The following is a 16,731-nucleotide window of genomic DNA, read 5'->3' on the forward strand; positions in this document are numbered from 1 at the left end:
CTCTATTAACAGAGTAATTGAATTAAATAATTTAAAAATGGGACTACATAAAATTTAAAAGCTTCTGTACAGCAAAGGAAACCATCAGCAGAGTGAGCACACAGTTCACAAAATGGGAGAAAATCTCTAGCTAACTCAGACAGGTGGCTATATTCTAGATATGTGAAGGACTTTAAAAATGAAATCCTTGGGTCCTCAAACTGTCAATCAAAGGATGGGCTGACATTGGAATAGACAATTCAACAAGGAAGAAATGCAAATGTCCAACAAATATGTTTGAAGATGTTCACCATCCTTAACCCATCAGGAAAGTACAAGGTAAGACTACTTCTAGGGCTGAAGAGATGGTCAGTGGTTAAGAACAAGTACTGCTCTTGCAGAGGACTCAAGCTCATTTTCCAGCACCCAGCAGTGCTTGTGATCTCAGCTCTAGAGATTCAACAGCCTCTTCTGGACTCAGAGAGCACCTGCCTTCACATCTTTACATACTTACATGCAGACTCATACACATAAAGAAAGACTACTTCCTTCTTGACACATTCAGAATGGCTGTCATCAAGAAATTCAATGACCAAATGTTGATGAAGATGTGGGGGAAACTCATTCGCTACTCGTGGAAGTGAAAACAGCTAGAGCCACTATGAAATCCACGTGGATGGTTATTAAAAAACTAAAATTAGAACTACCATATGGCCCAAGTATGCTACTGCTTAATGCATACCCAAGGAATCTAATCCCTAGCACAGAGAAACTTGCACATCCATGTTTAGTGCTACGATATTCACAGTATCTAGATATTCATTACCAAATGGGTGGATAATGAAAGTATGGTACATATGCACAATGGAATTTGCATTTTATTCAGCTATAATTTTATTCAGCTATAAAGAAAAATGAAATTATGAACTCTAAAAATACCCAATGGAACTGCAAGTTATTTTATGAGTTAACAAACTCAGAAAGAGAAAAACCACATTCTCTCTCATGTGCAGGTTTTAGTATATATATATGTGTGTGTGTGTGTGTGTGTGTGTGTGTGTGTGTGTGTGTCAACAGACAAAAGAAGGGCTGTCGGAGGAGAAAAGTTTTAAGAAAGAAAAGTGGTAATAGAACACGTGACAAAACAGAGAGGGGCTTCCTGGAATGGAATGTTCCACATACACTGTGTGTGGGGTGATGACAACAAAGTGTATAAAAATGACACACTGAAACTAATCACCATATCTGCCAATGTTTTAAAAAGTGCCCAAAATAAATTATGATTTTTTAAAAGAAGAAATGTGATAAGAGAAACATTACCAGAGGAGCTTGCCTCTTCTGCCGAGGATGAAGATGGATCTGTGGAGGAACCCAGAGAAGGGAGTACTTTAAAATGAGCTTTCTTTCACTGATCTTGTATTTAATGCCAAAGTGATCATTAAATAGTCTTATTGTCTAACTCTAATATGACAAATGAGAAACTCAGCCCAGTATATCCAGCAGCAGGACAAGGGGACTTACCAGTTGTAGAACCCGATTCTGCTGAGGTTGAAGATGTATCTGGAGATCAAAAGGAGACACACAACTGTATCCATTTGCCGAATAGGGGAAAGTCTGAATTGCATTTACCTTAAGAGATGTGATAGAAAGCCTTACCAGAGGATATCTCTTCTGCAGAGGTTGAAGATGCATCTGCGTACAAACAAAAAGCATGATGCTTAAAAAGACAGTCTTTTCATTGATCTTTGGTTTGTGGTTTGTGGTGAATACAACCACTAAGTAGGTTCATTTTCCAAATACAATATGAAAATAAGAAACACGGGTACATTAATGAAGACACAAATTCTTGGGGTGCAGGATATGAAATAAAACTGGCCCTGAACTGGAGGCTTTCTCTCTGCTAACTAGTTTTCACAGTGCTGGAAGGTTCTATTTAGGCAGCTGGGGGATGATAGCCATAAAAAGGCTTACTCAGCTGCGAACCTTTAATGCTATGCTACTATCGTGTTAGACGTGATGTACTCACAGGTATAAGAGTTCGTGACTGCTATAGGGGTAACCAGCTGCTTTCTGACTGGGCTTGAAGCCTTCTCCAAGGAAGGGAAATTATCTAGTATTGCAAACCTGGTCTGCGTGATAATAAGTCGCAGCAGGGAAGGCACTGCAGTTGTGTTGCTAAGTGGACACAAGGTGACTGTGAAATTGACTCCTAAATACTTATAGTTACACCTATAGGTTGGTGTTGTTTCTGGCTTTTGCAGAGAGGTTTACTTTTGCAAGGGTTTGTGGGTTTTACAGAGACTTACAACTGGTCAAAGTGCTGAGAATATGTGAATTGTATGCTTTTCCCCCAAATGAGTCTTTAATATGACCTCCCCAGGTCTCAGGAAAATAATGGGAAAGGGGGAAGAAAGAAACAGCAGGAGGAAAACTTGAGGTGTTCTAGAACATTGTCTTCTGGGCAAAACATAGATGTTGCACTCTTGTCTCTCAGGAGCTATGATTATTTACACAAGACTTGCACAAGATTGGGCTTATCATCATTCCACTGTGGAGAGAGATGCCATGAGGTCTAATCCCTCCCTGAGGATCTATAGGCAGTTAATGGTTGCTGAGGGAGAGTAAGCGGGGCAGGGAGGGCTGTCTTCAGTGTTATGGCCACTGTTAAATTGTCTGTGCTCTTTTAAGCAATCCCTCACCTATGCTTTTCTCAGTAACCGTAATTAAACCAATTAGTTTATAAAATAAAAGCATGAAGTAGAAGATAGCCTATCTGGAAAGGGGAAAAGAATTAGTAAAAGTATGAGGGGCACAGGGGAGGGAGATAGAGGTGAATATAATTAAAACACACTATACACAAGATTGAGATTATCACAGAAAAACTCATTATCACGTAAAATTAACATGTGCTAAAATTTAAAACAAAAATCACTTATTAGTTAAAACAACACAATGAAGTACATTACCACTGAGCTCTCCACTCCTCCCTTCTGCTGAGGTTGAAGACATATCTTTGAGCAAAAGGAAAAAAATGTATGTGTGATCACTTTCCAAACAGAAAGAGGAAAAATTAGGCTCTTGTTTCACTTAAGAGCTGTGATGGGGTGAAAAGATCACCAGAGGAGATCTCTGCTGTGACTAAAGATGCATCTGTGGGTGAACCCAGAGAACCGGATGCTCTGAAATGAGTCGAGTGATGCTGGGGTAGTTTTCATTCACTTATGATTAATGTGAACACTAAATGAGTTTACTGTTCAGATACAACACAAAACATAACGAAGTTCTTCATTGGCTAAGCAGCATAATGGAGGGGCTTACCATTTGAAGAGCTGGATTCCGCTGAGCCTGAAGAAGTATCTACAGACAAAAAGAAATAAATATTTGGATAATTTACCAAATAGGAAGATAAAAGGCTGTCATTTGTTTAACATGAAATCATGACAGGTAGAAAACATTACCAGAGGAGGTGTCTTCTGTGGAGACTGAAGATACATCTGGGTAGAAAGTCAGAAAATAGGGAGCTGTGATTTTAGTGTCTTGGGTTGAGAAGATGGCTCAGTAGGCAAAGCACTTGCTGCTGTGGGACAATGGTTTTACCCTGTAAAGATTTATTCCTTGTACTTGTTTAATAAAATGCTGACTGGCCTATTAGCTCAGGTTTCTTATTAACTCTTATAACTTATATTAGCCTGTAACTCTTATCTGTGTCACCACATGGCTTGGGCATTCTCATCTTGCTTCTTCTGCAGCTGGGTGACAAATGCATACTGACCTTTCCTCTTCCCAGAATTCTCCTGTTCTCATCACTCTGCCTCTACTTCCTGCCTTGCTACGGGCCAATCAGCATTTATTAAAATAATACAAGTGACAGGATAAAAGACCATTGTCCCACAGCACATCTTTTTTATAAACAAACATAATTCAAACGTAATTCCTGACCATAATTCAAAATTTTCTTTAGGTCCCCATAAGATTATCAGTGCCCACAATCAGCAGGAAGTAGCCTAGAAAACTATGCCCACATTCCCCAAAAATACATTGTGAATGTTTGCCTTTATTTAGAATGTTGGTTACAAGTTGTTATAGACAATGGTCAGGAGAGAAGCTAAACAAAGGATATTAGATTCGGAGTTCTTGTTTTAAAAAGAACAGGGGAAGTGCTGTGGGACAATAGCATTTTATCCTGTCACATGTATTATTTTTAATAAACACTGATTGGCCAGTAGCCAGACAGGAAGTATAGGTGGGATGACCAGTCAGGAAGGAGAGGCAGGGTGAAGAGAACAGGAAAATTCTGGGAAGAGGAAAGACACAGTCAGCAGTTGTCATCCAGACACAGAGGAAGCAAGATGAGAATGCCTCACTGAAAAAGGTACCAAGCCACGTAGCTAACACAGACAAGAATTATGGACTAATATAAGGTATAAGAGTTAATAAGAAGCCCGAGTTAATAGGCCAACCAGTTTATGATTTGTGTAGTCCTCTGTGTGTTTATTTGGGACTAACTGTCTGTGGAACCTGATGAGACAGAAACATCAGTCAAAAACTTGTCTTGAAAACTTGTGACTCTGAGATTAATTCCCAGAACCCATGTAAAGCTGCCTGGAGTAATGTGTACTTGCATCCTAGCACTAGGAGACAGAGGCAAGAGGAACCCTGTGCCTGTAGCCAGTCACTCTAACCTACTTGGTGAGCTTCAGGCCAATGAGAGAATCTGTCCCAAAGGAGATGGATGGTGCTCCTAAAATTGAGGCCCAACATGGTCCTCCAGCATCCACATACATGTGCAATTACACTATTGTGTACATACACTATCACAGATGCATGCACTATCACACAAGAACATAAGCACACACAGAAAATTGATATTTTTTCATTTTTAAATCTTTGCACAATGTAATCCTTAACTGGTGTTATTTTTAATACAATATGACAAACTATCTGAATATACAAGCAGCACAATAAGGGAGTCTATCAGGTGGATAGCATGCTTCTATGAGGTTGAAGCAATAGCTATAGACCCATAGGAGAATAGGCATACTTAAATTATTTTTCTAATGAAAAGTAGGGAAACTCTGATTATGTTTAAATTACTAGATGTGACAAGTTGAAAACATTACCTGAAGAGGTCTCTTCTGTTGAGGCTGATGATTCATCTGTGTGTAAACCCCAGAGAACAGAATGATTTTTTTAAAAAAATAACCTGTCTTTCATTGATCTTTGCATTGTGCCATATTATTTAAGTATATTAATTTCCTAAATATAAATAGCAAGCAAGAAAAGCTTTTCTGTTGTTAAAGGTACCGTACATTTTGCTGGCAGAACATGCAGAAATGAAGCTGTAACTGAGCGGGAAGCTTTCTCCCCATTGGCTAGCTTCCATAGACTTTGAAGATGCCATGCAAGCTGCTGGGGGAGAGCTGTCAACAGCAACATTCCTCATTGTAAATGCTGCAGGCTGCAGTACTGACTTTCCAGGCAAGATACGTCCACTGGTGTAACAGTGGCATGACTGTTGTAGGTGTAGCCAACTCTTTTCTGATTGGATGTGAGGCTGCTCCATGAGTTCTGTACCATAACGTACCAGAGGTGATGGGTTCTAGTGGCAAAGCTACAGTTGCTGTTTGGCTTAATGGATGTGACATTGTTGTCAAATTGACATCTCAGTGATTGTGTTGTGATGAGTACTGGTTTTTAGCTTCGGTCAACGAAGCTTCTATTTGCAATGGTTAGTAGTTACTGTAGAGACTCATAGCTGATCAAAGTCATGATAACAAGTAACTTCAATGCTCAGCCTTAAATTGGGCACTTCTGTTTCCTTGCCAAGATCAGGGAGTAGCAGGTAAGGTAGACAGGTTTATCATGATTACATATAAAGTTATAGTTGGTTCTAGTGATTCATACTTCTTCATGAAGAACACATTAAAAAAAACTTTAAACCAAAGCAAGTGTAAAAGCTGGAGGAAGAGATGGAGTGCTGTGGAACATTATTTTCTGGATATGGAGTGGCACAATTGTACTCTTGTGCTCTCCACCAATGTGTTTATCTGCACATGACTTGCCCAGGTTGAACATATAATCATTGTCCTGGAAGTGGGAGACTCATGAGGCCTGCCATTCCTTAAGAGTCCATACAAAATCTGATTTTTATGGAAGGAGAGACATTTACTTGAGTGGCAAAGCCACTGCTAAGTTGCCAGTACTTTCAGAAATAACCCTCAACTCTGCTTCTCCAGTAACCCAAATCAACTCATTGGTGTATAAAGTGAAAAGGCAGCAAAGTAGAAGAGGTCATTGCTGGGAAGAGGAACAGGGTTAGGAGGAGTGTGAGAAGGGCTGGACGGAACACTGGGTGTGAGTATCATTAAATATGCTACATACACACATAAAAATATCATGATGGAATTCACTGTTATATATAATTAAATGTTATTATACATGCTGAGCTGGAAAGGTTGCTTTATGGTTAAGATTGAGTACTGTTCTTCCAGGGGACTCAAGTTCATGTCCCAGCACTCACATTAGTGGCTCTCAGCTGTCTTCAACTCCAGCTCCAGTTGGATCCCAAATCTCTGGTGTCCATGGGCACAAACACTCATATGTACATAAATATATGCACACCCAATACACATAGTTAAGATTTTTTTCAAAAAAGCTTTTCATTGTCAAGACAACACTGTGAAGAATTTTTACCAGTTGCCTCTCCACTCCTCCCTTCTGCTGAGGCTGAAGACATATCTATGAGCAAAGAGAAGAGGAAATATATGTGTGATCACTTTCCAAAAAGAAAGAGGAAAAACTAGGATCGTGTTTCACTTAAGAGCTGTGATGGGATGTAAAGATCACCAGAGGAGATCTCTGCTGTGCCTGATAAGAAATTTATTTCATTTAGTTAAACAGAATATTGAGGACATTACCAGTTGGAGAGCTGGGTTCTGTTGAGGCTGAAGAAGTGTCTACAGACAAATAAAAATAAATATTTAGAGTATTTACCAAATAGGAAGAGAAAAAGGCTGTCATTTGTTTTAAGCAAAATCATGACAAACAGAAAATATTACCAGAGGAGGTATCTTCTGCGGAGACTGTAGATGCATCTGTATAGAAAGTCAGAGAACAGGACGTTTTGAAATGAATAAAATTATACTAGGGTTGGTTTTTTTCTATCATCTTTATTTTGTAGTTAATGTGGTCATTAAATAAACTTTCTGTCTAATATACCATAGCAAATAAGAAATTTCTTCACTGCGTAAACAGTGCAATGGAGTACTTTACCATTCGGAGAGCTTGAGTCTGCTGAGGTTGAAGCAGTGTCTACAGACAGAGAAAAAAGTGACATGGCTAAGTCCTTTGCCAAACAGGAAGCATAAAATCTTTGACTGTATTTAAGATATACGACAGGCAGAAACATTACCAGAGGATGAATCTTCTGCCGATGAAGATGCATCTATATACAAACCCAGAAATAGGATGCTTTAAAATTAGTATATTGAACTGGGGGCATGGCTCAGCGTGCAAAGTGCTTACCTTATAATCGTGCTACTTGAGATCAATCCAGAGCACCCACATAAAAATGCGGGGAGAAGTCGTGTGCACTGTCTTCCCAGCAAAGTGGACACAGAGCAAGGAGGATCCCCAAAGCTGGGTGTTCAGTTGCCCTAGCCTAATAGTGAGCGCCAAGAGAGACCCTGCCTCAAAGGGGGTGAACAAATCTTCCCAAGGATGACATCTGAGGTCATCTTCCAGCCTCACACACACATGCAGAACGGTGCTCGCGGGCTCCATACAAACATCCATAAGCATGTGAAAGATGAGTTTTCTTCCACTGGGCTTTGTTTGGTGGTCAATATGGTTATTAAATAGGCTCATGTTCTAATTACGGCATGACAGATAAGAAATTCATTTCATTTAGCTAAACAGAATATTGGGGACATTACCAGTTGAAGAGCTGGATTCGGCTAAGGCTGAAGAAGTGTCTACAATCAAAAAAGATATAAATATTTAGATAATTTACCAAATATGAAAAGAAAGGGCTGTCATTGTTTAATGTAAAAACATGACAGACAGAGAATATTACCAGAGGAGGTATCTTCTGCGGAGCCTGAAGATGCATCTGTGTAGAAAGCCAGAAAATAGAAAGTTGTAATCTTAGTGTCCTGGTATGAGAAGATGTCTTACGTAGTAGGTGCAGCACTTGCCTTGAAAACTTGGGACTCTGAGATCAATGAGAGACCCATCTCAAAGGATGGACGGACTGTGCTTTTGATACCCAACATTGTCCTCCAGCCTCCACATATGTGTGCCCTCAGGTGTAAGAGCATCTGAGTAACACATGAGTGCATTCACGTAAGCACGTGAGCACATGCACACAGGCGGACAGTCATGCACGCATGTGCACACAAGCATCCTTTAGTCATTGCTTTGTGCTCAGTGTGATCACTAGTAGACTTATTTTCTAAACTCAACGTGGCAAATAAGACAACTCCCTAATTAGTAAACCATTACAATGGGGGACTAATCAGTTGAAGAGCTTGCATCTGCTGAGTTTGAAGAAATCACTGTAGGATGAAAGGAGGAGATATACCTGGATTCCTTTGCCAAATAGAAAGAGGAAAATCTCTCACTGCTGAATAAGAAAATTGACAGTCAGAAAACATTACCAGAGGAGTTATCTTCTGCTGAGGCTGACGATGCACCTGTGTATAAATCCAGAAAACAAAATGCTTTAAAATGAGTGGCTTTTGTTGGTATTTATTTTGTGGTCATTATGGTCTTTACCGAGGTGCATCTTTTAAGTCCGACGTGACAAATGGGAAAAGCATCTCTATTGCTGAAAACGCCACACACTTTGCTTGTAGGACATGCAGAAATAAAGCTGGACCTTAGCTGCCAGCTTTCTCGCTGCTGGCTAGCTTTCACAGTGTTGGAAGGCACTATATAGGTTTCTGGTGAAGAACTGTCATCGGCAGCATTTCTCAGCTGTGAACCCTGCAGGCTACAGGGTTGACCTTCCAGGAAAGATGTGCCTGCTGTCATAAGAGTGACATAACTGGTATGGAGGTAACCAACTTCTTTCTGGTTGACTCAAGGTTGTCCACACAGGGAGTGGGATTTATGTCTGGTACTGTAAACCTAACCTGGAGATGTGAAAATGATTAGTGCTGAAGCCATTTCTGTTGTATTGCTAGTGAACATGGTGTGTGTATCAATTTTTCTTTGAAATGTTTACATTTATACCCATGGATTAGCACAGCTGTCAGTTTTGATCTGAGAAGCTACTTCCTGTGGTTGGTGGCTACTGCACAGACTCATAACTGGTCAAATTTCTAACAGTCAGTCAGCACTGAACGGGGCATCTGGGCATCTGTATCACCCGTTCCAAGTGTCAGGAAACGCCATGGTGAGATGGTGGCAAGAAGAAAATGAGTGTGAGGAGAGCGTGGAGCGTGAGGAGAGCGTGGAGCGTGAGGAGAGCGTGGAGCGGGAGGAGAGCGTGGAGCGGGAGCAGAGCGTGGAGCGTGAGCAGAGCGTGGAGCGTGAGCAGAGCGTGGAGAAAATAATGAGGGATAATATAGTATACAGTGTATGAAAATACTACAGTTAACTTTGTATGCATAATTAATACAGGATAATAAAGACTTACAAATACAAAACCCACGTTTCATTAATTAAAATACAACAGCACAGTGAAGGACTTTACCAGTTGGCTCTCCACTCGCCACGTCTGCTGAGGTTAAAGATGTATCTGTGCACAAAGAGACAAGGAAATGAACAAACAGAAAGAGGAGAAGCTCTGACTGTGTTTAACAAAAAATTTGACAGTCAAAAAAAAAAACATTACCAGAGGAGGCATCTTCCGTGGAGGCTGAAGATGCATCTGTGTGTAAGCACAGAGAACAGATGCTCTAACATGGGTACACGATACTTGGGCTGTCTTCACGCCCTTTACTTTGTGGTCACTGTGACCATTCAGTAGCCTCACTGTCTAAAGACAACATGGCTAATAAGAAACATCTCATTAGCTCAGCAGCACAATGTGGGCCTTTACCATTTGAAGAGCTTGTTTCTGCTGAGGTTGAAGAAATGTCTATAGGCAAAGAGAAGAAAAGGCACCGCCAGATGGTTTACCAATTAGGAGGAAGAAAAGCTGTCATTTTATTTAAATTAAAAATAGGACAAGTGGAAAGCCTTACCAGAGGAGGTCACTCCCGATGATGAAGAAGCATCTGTGTATAAACCCAGAAAAAAAAAATGAAGCTTTAAAATTAATGTCTCATGTTGGGGGATGGCTCAGTTGGAGAACCTGAGCTCAATGCTCAGGAGTTACCTAAAAACGCTGGGAGCCCTGGTGAGTACTGGTAATCTCAGTGCTGGGGAGGCTGAGACGTGAGAACCCATAAGGCTGACTGGCCAGTAATTCAGTCTAGTTAGTGAGCTCCAGGCTAATGAAAGACCCTATCTTTTTTTTTTTTTTTTTTTGATTTTTCGAGACAGGGTTTCTCCGTAGCTTTTGGTTCCTGTCCTGGAACTAGCTCTTGTAGACCAGGCTGGCCTCGAACTCACAGAGATCCGCCTGCCTCTGCCTCCCGAGTGCTGGGATTAAAGGCGTGCGCCACCACCGCCCGGCTGAAAGACCCTATCTTAAAGGAAGTGGATGATATTCTTAAGTATGACACACAAGGTCCTGTTCTAGTCTTCACATACAAGAGCACCTATGCATACACATGTACCTTCACATGTGAATAGTACACATATACTCGGAAGAAACGAGTGACTTTCATTGATCTTTACTTTGAAGTCAATGTGATCCTTAAGTAGGCTCATTTTCTAAATACATGACAAATAAGAATATTATCCCATTAGTTAAATAGCCCCTCAGGAGACTTTACCAGTTGAGGAATTCATGTTTGCTGAACTTGAAGACACATATATGAATGAAAAATAGAAGAAACCTATCTAGGGAAAATTACCAAACAGAAAGAAAAAATCTCTGGCTACTGTCTTAAAGAAATGTGACAGTCTAAAGACAGTACCTGAGGATGCTTCCTCTTCTTTGGAAGATGAAGATGCATCTGTGTACAAACCCGGAGACGGGATGCTTTAAAATGAGTATCTTTTCATGGATGCTTGCTTTGTAGCCAATATGATCATTAAGTGGATCAATTTCTAAATATGCCATGACAAATGAGGAATCCACCTCTATTGCTGAAGACACCACAGACTTTGCTTTCTGGGTATACAGAAATCGAAGTGGAAGTGAGCTGTAGGCTTTCTTCACCTAACCGGGTTGGATGGTCTTATTCAGGCTGTTGGGGAAGCACTGTCATGAACAGTCTTATTCCGCTGTGAATTCTGCATCTGATACTACTGATTTGCCAGGCAAGATGCACCCTTGGTGTAGGAGTGGCATGACTGTCATGGGTGTCACCAAATCTTTTCTGCTGGGATTTGAGGCTGCTTCCTGGGAGTCTAGTGCGGCAAACTTGCTCAAAAGCCCATGATAGAGGACATGGTAGATCTAGTGGGACAGCCAATGCTCTTGTCTTGCTACATGGAATTGATATGGCTGCCAAGTTGACACCTAAATTATTGTGTTTATGCCCATACGTGGTGTTGGTTTCTGCTTTGGTCAGAGAAGTTTCTTTTCGCAGTGGGTGGTGGTGACTGCAGAGATTCATAATTGCTCAAAGTGCTAGCAACCAAGGTCTTAAATGCTCAGCCCTAAGTGGGGCTGTGTTATCCCCTTCAAGATCAGGAAACATTGTTGAAGAGGAATTGGGTTGATCTTAAGTTTCATTTAAATTTGTGGTTATTTATTAAGACTCATGCAGCATATGAGGAATAAATGAAGAACTTGAAGAGCCAAATAGAACATGAGTGCCAGAGAAGGCTCACAGTGATTTGGCATGCCGTCTTCTGGGCATGGTGTGCCTATGGCTCTATCGCAACTTCAGCAAGCATGACTACCTGCCCCAACACCTGCACCAGATGGAGCCCACTATTATTCTGTCAAGGGGAGTGGACACTTATGAGGCCTTTCCCCTCTCTAAGTAACTGATGGCTAGGGGAGGGAGAGACGTTTTCCTCAGTGGTCTGGCCACTGCTCTTGCAAATAACCCCTTTCTATGCTCCCATAAATATCCCAATTCATAGTCACTAGTTCACACAGAGAGAAAATCCTCGTGAAATTAGAGGAGGAGATCAGTGGAGTGTGGGTACAAGAGAGGGTAGTGGGGTAAGTATAATAGAAATATATTTTACTTTTAAATGTATTTTGTGCATATATGTGTCCGAGGTCAAAATAAAGCCACACACACACACACACACACACACACACACACTTAAACGTGCTAGTAAACTCCTTCAAAAACAAGCACATCTCTTTGGCTAAGCAACACGGGAGGACTTTACCAGTTGGAGAGGTTGCTTCTGCTGACACTGAAGGAGTGTCAGTAAACAAAGACAAGAAGCAGCTTACTTACGAGCACCCTTCAAACAGAAGGATGAAAAGCACCTAGTCTATTTAACTTTAGAAAAATAAGCTGAAAGTGTTACCTGGGGGTGTTTCCTCTCCTTCTGAGACTGGAGATGCATCTGTGTAGAAAGCCAGGAAACAGGGTGCGTTAAAATGAGCAGGGAAATGCTGGCTGTTTTTTCTTCTTGGCTGATATGATCACTAAGAAGGGTCATCTTCTAAATACAACAAGACAGATAAGAAACAACACAACAGGAGGACTTTTATCATTGGAGGGGACTTGATTCTGCTGAGGTCGAAGATGTGTCTACAGACAAAAAGGAAGAGTCAAGCTTGGTTCATTTGCTTAATAGAAAAGGGGAAACATTTTACATGGAAAAAAAAACCATGGCAATCAGAAAACATTACCAGGGGAGGCCTCCTCTTCTGCCGAGGTTAAAGACATGTCTCTATGTAAACCCAGTGAGCAGGAGATTGTAGCCAGAGTGTCTGGGCTGGGGAAACGACTCAATAGGCAACACACTTGCCTTGAGAGCATAAGAACCGGAATTTGATTCCTAGAACCCACACAGAATTCCAGGCATGCTGGTATGCACTTAGAAGTCCAGCACTGGGGAGGCAAAGACAGGAGGATCTCTGGGGCTCCCTGGCCAGACTGGAGTTCATTGGTGAACTCCAGGCCAAGAGGAGACTCTGTCCATAAGGAAGTGGTTGGTATTTCTGAGAAAGACATCTTTGATTATTCTGTGATCTATACACACATGCACAAATAATGTACACATATGTGCCTTTACACAAACACACACTGAGGCTTTTGTATACACATAAGTATACATATGCTTGCATGCATACACATATGAAATGAATGCCCTTTCATTGATCTTTATGTTATTGTCAGTATGATCATTGAACAGGTTCTCTGTCTCATACTACACAATGAATGAGCAGCCCATCTCACTAAACAGCATAATGGAGACTGGATGCCCCATTGACACTGGATGGATGTCAAGGAGACTCAACGATGTGAATAGTTGTTTGTCTACAACTATCCCAGAACCAAAAGAACATTCAAATTACCAACTGGAGTGGCTATATCTGGAGCAGTTGCCAAAGGGCCTGTAAATAAGAAAAGGTAAGTGGTCAACTCCTGTTAAAGATCAAGAAAATGGAACACTGACACCTGCCTTTTATTTATTTAATTAAGTTATCTTGATAGCCAACTCCTGTGTGCCAGCACCGGGCTAATGCTGGAGAGAACATCAACAAAAACTACATTAGGATTTGAGCCCTCAGAAAGAGGCCTGTCTTATGCTCTTAAGATCAAGCATTTCATAGGATGGTGTAAAATTACAGTGATGACAATTTGTGTGTGTGTGTGTGTGTGTGTGTGTGTGATGTGCGTGTGGTCTGTTTGTGATGTGTGTGGTGCGTTTGTATCTGTTGTGTGTTATGTGAGTGGTGTATATGATGTGTGTGGTGTATGTGATGTGAGTGTGGTGTGTATAAGTATGTATGTATGTGATGTGCGTGTGGTATGATGTGGTGTGTGTGGTGTGTGTGATGTGTTTGTGATGTGTGTGGTGTGTTTGTATCTGTTGTGTGTTGTGTATATGATGTGTGTGTGGTGTATGTGATGTATGTGTGTGATGCTTGTGTATGTAGTCTGTGGTGTGGTGTGTGTGATGTGTGTATGTGGTGTGTGTGAGTGTGTGGTGTGTGGCAAAGGAGCTCCCTTCTCCCTCCTAATCCTCCCTTCCCCTTATTTCCAGTGCTGGGTCTGGTTCAATGAGACAGTCTGCTCAGACAATGACAACCACTCTCAAGCTCATTTTACCCCCTGTCATGGCCAACACCCTGCCGTCCTACCTGTGCAGTGTGGTGGGCAGAGGCCATTGTCAGGTGATGACAGGTGAGCTGCTTCTACTGAAGTGGTAGTGATGCCTGATACAAAACCCAAGGGGGAGCGTTAGTCACCTGGTGAGACGTTCTCGTCGCTCATCCCACCTTTCCTGCAGTCTGCCTGTGCTGTTGGGAAGACTGCTCTGAGGGTCGTTAGTTCATGTCCTTCTGAATAAGGGTTTGAACATCCAGATTCAAATCACACAGCCTGTGCTAGTATAAATTAAAATCTTTTCTGAGATGAAACTGCTACTTATATGATCCACTCATGGGGAAGAATATCACTGTTTGTGTTGGGATACAGTGCAGAGGCATCTCAAAGGGCATTGGTTAAGAGGGCACTTTTGCTCCATATGACTATTGTAGCATCTACTAGAATCCCTGCCATTGCCAATATGGGGCTAACCCTCCCTGTCCTTATAGCCCCCTGTCCAATCTACTTTTCTCCCTACTGTACAGTCGGTAGGATGGCCAGAGGGCCAAGTGCTGAGGGTATTCAAAAAAGCAGCAACACACTGGCACGCTGGGCCAGAGGCCCTGTGGAATGGCCTGTATGTATGCAAGCACTTGACTTGGACTTGAACTTGGTCTTGACCTGGCTGCAGAGGCCAGGCCCTCTGGGTCTACTTCTGAAATCTTGTCTATTACTTGAGATATTAGTTCAGCCAAGTGACTGTGGGGAGCCAGGAGTAAGACTGTACTGGCTTGGTGGAATTTCAACATCCTATCATCCCTGATAGGAAGGGAGTGGGAAGATGAACAGAAAGCTTACCAGCTGTGAGGACTAAAGCTGCCGCTGGGCTTGAGGTAGGTACTGTTGAAACAAGCAGGGTAGGAAATTGTAATTAAGTATCATCCTTGCCAATCAAGATTATTTATAAAAGTAAATGGCCCTGTCCACAAATGTGTCCTGATACACTCTGTTCTACTTTGTTCCTATTGGATTCTCCTCTTTTCTGTTTTGTAAAGTTAGAGGAAATGAACAGTAGCTGGAGCCAAGAGACCTGGCTCCTAGTGTCTGTGTAACAGTGTGTGACCCTGGACGAGTCCTGAATCTCCAGACTTCAGCCTCTGCATGGGAAAGGTCTACCCTGTGAATCAGCAATGTCTGTAGCTTCTTTTAGAAACACAGACTCCTGGGACTGAAGAGGTGGTTCAGTTGCTAAGAGCACTTACTGATCCAAGAGGTTTGGTTCCCAGTACCTACATGCTTGGCTCACAAACATCTGTAACTCTCTGATGGTCTCTTGTGACTTCAACCAGCACCAGACACAAACATGTGCTCATACATTCACGCAGGTGAAACATTCATGCACATAAAACAAAAAGAAGAAAAAGAAATGCAGACTCTTGGATGAAAATCTGCGTTTTTAACAGAATTCCAAGCAAGCTTTGTGCACATTAGTATTCATGAGGCATATGTTATACCAACTGAAACCTTAACCAGGTAAGGCAATCTACACACTTTGAGAAAACAGCGAAGACAGAGATCTTACCAGGTGAAGTTGTCATCTCTGTGGCTGATGCTGGAATAGAAAAGCATTCAGAAACTTAGGAGATCATTTTTACTTAAAAAGTTGACACATGAGATATATTCAAATTCCATACAAACGGCTTCTGGAATGTAGAACTAAATCAAAAGACAGATTTGCTGTTGCTTTCTAGTGTTTTCATTTTTGTGTTTTGTGTTGTTTGTTTTTTGCTAAGTTTGAATAAAAATAAGGATGCATAAAGGCAGGAAGTTAGAAATGTTCATTGGATGGGGCACAGGTTGTTCCCCTGGGATAGGTCAGGAAGGCCGCTTCTCCGGTGCAATGAAGAGGATGTGTTTTTCATAGTGGCAAATTACCAGGTGCCTTCCTCATTCCACCCTTAGACTGATAAGGCTGACTTCTCATTTATACCAAACTATGATCGTAACACAATGTTGAGTTGTCTGAACACTGGAAGAAAAAAGTCTTTACAAATATAAAGTATGTTATCATCCTATATTCGATCTTTATTCAAATTTGTTTATATTATATTATAGTTAACTGTATAAGTGATTGCAGCTCTCCTTCTGAGACACAGGAATGGATGCTTTTTTGTTCTGTAACCACATCCTCGGTACCTAGAGAACTCTGCCTGGTTCAGAGAGTGTGTATTAAATGAGCAGTCAGCACAGAGACTCTAACTGTAAGGTGCTGAGAATAAGTGAATATTAAGACTCGGCTTTAAACTGGACGTCTACACCAACCCCTCAAGGCTCAGGGGACTCTGAGGAAGAGGGACCAGAAAGAATGTAAGAGCTGGAGGGTGGCAGTGCCATCTCTTCTGGGCAGGTTATGGCCACTGCCCTCATGACTCACTGCAGTTTGATTGTCTGCACAACATGAAGCCAG

The 16,731-nt window shown here is 41.6% G+C and overlaps 1 protein-coding gene across 1 annotated transcript in view; it reads right to left on the reverse strand.

Annotated features, from left to right (window-relative positions):
* LOC121457655 (deleted in malignant brain tumors 1 protein-like) overlaps nucleotides 1-16,731 on the reverse strand; it is a 120,301-nt gene that overhangs the window by 14,197 nt on the left and 89,373 nt on the right. Inside the window, 24 exon segments of the mRNA XM_041666567.1 lie at nucleotides 1,300-1,338; nucleotides 1,501-1,539; nucleotides 1,636-1,671; nucleotides 2,946-2,990; nucleotides 3,298-3,336; nucleotides 3,438-3,473; nucleotides 5,100-5,135; nucleotides 6,673-6,717; nucleotides 6,897-6,935; nucleotides 7,038-7,073; nucleotides 7,252-7,290; nucleotides 7,914-7,952; nucleotides 8,054-8,089; nucleotides 8,637-8,672; nucleotides 9,677-9,721; nucleotides 9,818-9,853; nucleotides 10,025-10,063; nucleotides 10,170-10,202; nucleotides 11,010-11,048; nucleotides 12,532-12,570; nucleotides 13,529-13,567; nucleotides 14,318-14,392; nucleotides 15,123-15,164; nucleotides 15,847-15,876. Of these exon segments, the coding sequence (XP_041522501.1) occupies nucleotides 1,300-1,338; nucleotides 1,501-1,539; nucleotides 1,636-1,671; nucleotides 2,946-2,990; nucleotides 3,298-3,336; nucleotides 3,438-3,473; nucleotides 5,100-5,135; nucleotides 6,673-6,717; nucleotides 6,897-6,935; nucleotides 7,038-7,073; nucleotides 7,252-7,290; nucleotides 7,914-7,952; nucleotides 8,054-8,089; nucleotides 8,637-8,672; nucleotides 9,677-9,721; nucleotides 9,818-9,853; nucleotides 10,025-10,063; nucleotides 10,170-10,202; nucleotides 11,010-11,048; nucleotides 12,532-12,570; nucleotides 13,529-13,567; nucleotides 14,318-14,392; nucleotides 15,123-15,164; nucleotides 15,847-15,876 (957 nt within the window).

The sequence above is a fragment of the Microtus oregoni genome, unplaced genomic scaffold, assembly GCF_018167655.1.
Source record: "Microtus oregoni isolate MIOR12 unplaced genomic scaffold, Mior012 000016F_ref0000370, whole genome shotgun sequence".
Taxonomy (NCBI): Eukaryota; Metazoa; Chordata; class Mammalia; order Rodentia; family Cricetidae; genus Microtus; species Microtus oregoni.